The sequence below is a fragment of the Vulpes vulpes genome, chromosome X (assembly GCF_048418805.1).
Source record: "Vulpes vulpes isolate BD-2025 chromosome X, VulVul3, whole genome shotgun sequence".
Taxonomy (NCBI): Eukaryota; Metazoa; Chordata; class Mammalia; order Carnivora; family Canidae; genus Vulpes; species Vulpes vulpes.
This window is the reverse complement of record NC_132796.1, coordinates 112,366,374-112,372,139: the sequence shown is the minus strand read 5'-3', so window position 1 is coordinate 112,372,139 and position 5,766 is coordinate 112,366,374. Positions and strand designations below refer to the sequence as shown.

Sequence of the window (5,766 nt, the reverse complement as noted above, 5' to 3'; positions counted from 1 at the left end):
TAGTGCCTGAAATATGCTCCATGATAGACATCTCTGATGATTATTGTTTCCCATCCTTGCTCCCCAACATCATCGGCTTCCCCCTTGTCAGAGCAGTATTCTTAATTATCTTTCACATACTCTGAAATCTGCCCAAAGCAGGAACTGTATTATTAACCAGTTTTCTCAAGCACCCAGTCTACTGCCTGGCACTCAGATACAATTTGCATCCCAGTTGCCATAGAACACTTTGGCCATGAAGGCACTACCTTTCCTTGTTCTGAATTTCAGACTATACTCCCCTCACCTCCCCCCCCACACACACACACGGGCATTTATTGGCTTCCCAGTATTTTAGCTAATGGAACTTTTAGTGTTGTGTTGTTAAACACTGACACCTCCAAACAGTCCCTTCTGGCAGGACTTTCCTGATCACTTATAGCCCCTGTAATCCAGTACAGAGAGAAATGCCCCTCTATGGGCGAGACAATTTCTATATGAGGAAATCTTCAACCAGAGTAGCTATGACATGGGAGACGTATGCAGAGATTGTAGAAGTTGGACACTGTTGGGTACAGCTTTTCGAGCCGAATTTGAAGAGCGTGAAGGACATCAAGGCTAAAATCTCATCATGGAAAGAGAAGATCAGAGCATATGGCTTGTCAAGCAAAGCAAGCCACCTTGCCCTTTCAGAAACAGCACAGAGGTATTATTAAGCATGTAAAATAGTTTTTGAGGTTACTTCTAGGGAATATAAATATAAATGCTAATAAATGAATATGTAGCAGAGGCATTCATAACTTCTGGTGAGTAAAGAACATTCAGAAAGATATTCTAATGGAACCAGTCAGTAAATGAAAATGTTTTCATTCTAAAAGTGAGGAAGAGTTTTAATCAAACATATGCTAAGAATGTAATAATATTGATGTGTACTGGCTTAAAGAACATTGAATCAAAATGTTTACTTTTTTCAAAGACCATCTCCTGTGATATGACTTTCCGAGACCTAATTTGAAAGATATTCTGACTGTATGAATTGATATTTTATACAGCATGAGTTGTTCACAGGTGTTTTATCAGAAAATGAATGTCTCTTTATTTGTTGTTCAGTAATGTGAGGAATGACATAATAAACTGGTTGAAAGAGGGAATGCTGAAATTGGTTATCTGAAAAGAATTTGAATTTTTTAAAGATGAGAGTTGTGGCAGACAAATTCTGAGATGGCCCCCAGTGATCCCACCTTCTGACAGTCATGTCCTTAGGTAATCTTCTCCCTTTAAGGGTGGACAGAATTTGTGGCTTGCTTTTAACCAACAGAGTATGGCAAAGGAAATGGGATGTCACCTCCGTGGTTCTGTTATATAAGATTATGACTTCCATCTAGCAGACTCTTTACTAAAGCCCACTACCAGGCAGGCTCCATGAGCTGCCCCATGGAGATGCCCACAATGGCAAGGAACTGAAGTCTATATCCAGCCATCATCTTGAAAGCAACCAAGGCTCTAGCTCAAAGCTCAAAAGGAATTGACTGAGTCATGTCAAGAACTCCAGAAGTGATGTTGGAAGTGGATCCTTCCTCAGTTAAACCTCCGATGAGACCCCCCAGGCTTGGCCAACATCTTAAATGCAGCATCAACAGAGACACCTGGGTGGCTCAGTGGTTGAGTGTCTGCCTTCAACTCAGGGTGTGATCCCAGGGTCAAGTCCCACATCGGGCTCCCTGCTCAGTGGGGAGCCTGCTTCTGCCTCTGCCTGTGTCTCTGCGTCTCTCTGTGTGTCTGTCATGAATAAATAAATAAAATCTTTAACAAGTAAGAAAGGGATAAACGTGTAAAAAGTGGTCACAGCAACATTGTAATAACAAAACATGAGAAACAACCCAATCTCTAATAACAAGAGACTGGATAATTAAATTATGCTGAGGTCACCTGATGACCTGACACAGAGGTGAGAAAATTATTTTTTTTGAGGTGAGAAAATGAATAACCTAAAGCTTTATTCATCAGCATAAAGAAATCCCAGAAGCATTAGAATGACTGAAAGAACTAAGATGATGACTACGTGTAGTATGACATCATCCTCATGAAGATCTAAAAACTGAACAATATATTGTTTAGGGATGCTTATAAATATAATGGAAGTAGTAAAAAAAAAAAAAAAAGAAAAGAAAAGGAAAGATAAAAGTAAACTTGAGGAGGTGTTTGCCACTTTGGGGGAGGTAGGGACACAGGGTAGATGAGAGGAAAACAAAGGTAGCAGCAAGGGCACTGGGAATGTTCTAATTCCTAAGTTGGCTGGTAAGTTTATAAGTTTTCATTTTATCATTAGGCTTCCTATTTTATACAACTCATCCTTTGGTATGTACCAACTGTCTTTGGGATGGTGGAGACAAATATCTAATAAAGACAATACTCAAATTTCAGGAAACATCTAAGAACTTAGATTTGTAGGGCACCTGGGTGGCTTGGTCAGCTAAATGTCTGGCTCTTGATTTTGGCTCAGGTCATGATCTCAGGGTTGTGGGATGGAGCCCCAAGTCAGGCTCCACACTGGGTTTGCAGCCTGCTTAAGATTCTCTCTCTCCATGTCCCTCTGTACCTCCCCTGCGCCCCCAAATAACTTAGTTCTGTAAATATGTTTCCTATTTCAAATGATAGTACTTTGAAAAGACAACACAATTGAGTTGTTTAGGTCAAAACCTTTGCATGTTTGATGGTGCCTGGGTGGCTCAGTCAGTTCAGTGTCCAATCCGTGATTTCAATTCAGGTCATTCTCTAGGAGTTGTGAGATCAAGCTCGGCATCAGGCTTCGTGCTGGGTGTGGGGTCTGCTTGGAATTCTCTCCCTCCCTTTCATTTTTTAAAAATTTTTTTTCTCCTTCCCTTTCATTTTTTTTTTAATTTTTTTTCTCCCTCCCTTTCATTTTTTTAAATTTTTTCTCCCTCCCTTTCTACCTGCCCCCATCCTTGCTCACTCTCTCTCAAAAATCTTTGCATGTTTGACCACATGATATGTGTTCCCTGAGATAAATACAAGTAACAGATTTAAGCAAACTCAAAAATAAACCTAATGGAGTGAAAATGTGCATAGTTTGAAGAACCATAGTATTTTGCCCAAATTTCTCAACTTTGATGTTTTAAGGATGCTTTTGCATTAAAAGTTAAAAGAAAGACGCTAGCATTCATCTTTCTCATTGCAATTTTTTATTTCTGTCCAAAGGCTTTTCATATTATTCATTATATAGGTCTTCATTTTTTTCAATGGATACAAATTTCGTTTAAAGGTACTGGATCCTTGGTGTTTGTTTTTTTTTAAAGGGAGTGAAAACACAAATGTCATATGTCAAAAGGGATGAGATGACACAGCTTCAGAGTACACAAAAGCAAAATAAAATGAAGTCAAAAGTAAATAGACAAAAATCAAAATAACACCAAAGGGAGATCAACAGAAATCGACACACACAAAACCGAAACCAACAAACATCCCAAGAAGGAAGAAGTGAAACCAAAAGAAACGTAGAAAGAAAGAAAACGGTAATGTTGAGCGTTCCCACAAAGTGGTTTGTTTCATCCCTTTAGACTCTAGAGCAAGGCATCCAGGCCCTGAAAGAAGTCAGCCTTTGCTTGTTGTGGAGTCCAGCCCCGCCCTAGTGCTGTGATCCTCTGTGCTTCTGGTCATACTCATTCACCAACCTTTTGATGTGGACCAGCTTGTCATAAAGATCCTGGCACTTTTGTTTTTCTGCGCAATAGTTCGGATTCCTCTGCTTCATCTTCTTGTATTCTAGCGAGATTGTTTCGTTGATCTCCTGATACTCTTTCGACTCTGGAGGAAAGCGCTTCCTCTGCGTATCTAGGTCAATAAAGATGCTGGACAGAGACAGCATCTTGTTGTACAAGGCCTGGTAGTCATCGTACTCTGCCCGGAAGTCCTGCTCGTAGCGCTGACGCTGCTCGGGGGAGACGATGGTGACATAGGTGGCCAGGTACCCGGGGACCTCGGGGGCCGCCTGGGCCCCCGCGGGAGCGCTGCAGCCCCGGTGCGCACCTGCGCGGCCTTGGCCCCTGGGCTCGCTGACCTGTCCCCGCGGCCCGTCACTCTGGTGGTCCTGCGTCGTCGCCTGGCTCCCCTGCATGCGCTCTGGGTAGGTCAACTGAATGGAAAGAGAGGGGAACGTCTTCACGGCGACCTGTTTCCCGCGGCGGCTCCCGAAGATCTTAGATATGAGAGTCCGGTGGCCGCGCGCGTTTCGGGGCGCGGGTCTTGCGGCGACGCTGCAGGCTCTGCCGCTGCTGCTGGGTGTCGCCGGCCCGGGCGGCTGTGACCCTGCGAGGCGCGGCGAGGGCGCCGGCGGGGCCAGGGCGGGGGCGGGGGCCGCGGCGGCGGTGACTTCGGAACGCGGCAACGGAGCGGGGTCGTTCCCGTGGCCACCTAGGGTTCCCTGCGTGGCCGGGGCCCGCGCCAGGCGAGATATTCGGATCTTCCTCCTCGCCAAGTGCACAGTGGCTGCGGTGAACAGGTGCTCCTGGGAGGCCACTGCATCGGCTTGGGGACACATAGAAGTTTCTGGGCCCTTGGCATCTGCGGCACTCTGCAGCCCCTGTACTCTGCGGGAGAGCACCAGCTCCAGGGACTGCCTTTCTAGCTCGCTATAGCCGGGCCAGTCTTTCTGGAGCTCCTGGAAAACGTCATCTTTGAGGGTGTATGAAGAAGTCTGAGGGTTCACACTGGCCACTTGCTGCAGAAGGTCTCCAAGCGAGCTGACGTCGTTTTCGGTGACGCCGTCTTTCTGAAGGCGAATGAGCAGTTCGGGTTTCCTGTAGTCCTTCAGGGCCAGCAGGTGAATCACCCTCTCCCTGCACGGTCTCAGGTGCACGCTGCTGGTAGCTCGGGACTTTCGGATGGTGTATGCGGGGTTAATGGGCGCTGTTCTCTTCCTCTCGGGCACTGGATCCGGAATCATCTGCGGTGTTTTCCGAACCGGCACTCTCTTCTCCATGCACGGCTTCCTGATTCTTCTCCATTTGTTGCACGGTCCCTCCTCTGCCTCAGTCCTCTTCTCTTCTGTCATCTGGCAAGGGTTGGTCAGTGTGGACATCGGTTCCTCTTGCATCGAGCTTGGACAGCTGAGCTCGGAGGGACTGTAGCTTGAGACCGGTTTTGGGGTACGGTCTTGATGGTCGTCCTCACCGACATCTGAGAACAAAAAGTCAAGGTCATATATATCTGTGATTGAGTCATCTGGGGAGATTGTGAAAAACTCTTCGAGTCCTTGGAACTGGAAAGAAGCCTGAGGAAGCACTGTAGTCTCATAGTTCTCAAAAGAGTCCATTGCTGAGATGGCCGATCCGGTGAGCTGCATGGGCTGCCCAGTGATAGGGCCCTGCGTTGGCCCTAAGCCATCGGCCTCCTGTATGGCCACCTCTCCTTCCTGGTCTACCAGGCTCCCCAGAGTTCTCCCTTCATAGGCTGCCATATAGTCATATCTGTAAAGATCAAAGTTCAAACAGTAAAATACTTTAGAAAACGATAACTCTCCTTGGAAAAAAAAATTTCTTATTGCTATCATTTCAAAAACTGTGATTCTAAGAGATATTTCCCCACAGAACAAAGCGAGAAGTGCCCGGTAGAGATAGAACCAGGAGAAGTAAAGCTGGTTCTAAAGATCTCATCCCTTTCCAATGTTCTCTCTTTCAGATCTTAGTCTGTCTTTAGGAGGAACTGTTACCCTCACTGGAAAGTGCTCAATTATTCCCTGAGCTCAGTGCATAAAAGTCATCTCCTCCC

The 5,766-nt window shown here is 45.8% G+C and overlaps 1 protein-coding gene across 1 annotated transcript; it reads right to left on the bottom strand.

The window, feature by feature from the left end:
* Nucleotides 1-3,625: 3,625 nt before the first annotated feature.
* On the bottom strand, nt 3,626-5,455 carry LOC112927673 (RNA polymerase II elongation factor ELL2-like). Its single transcript, XM_072743519.1, has one exon. The coding sequence runs from the start codon at nt 5,453-5,455 to the stop codon at nt 3,626-3,628; it is 1,830 nt and encodes a 609-aa protein (XP_072599620.1).
* Between the last annotated feature and the right edge of the window lie 311 nt (nt 5,456-5,766).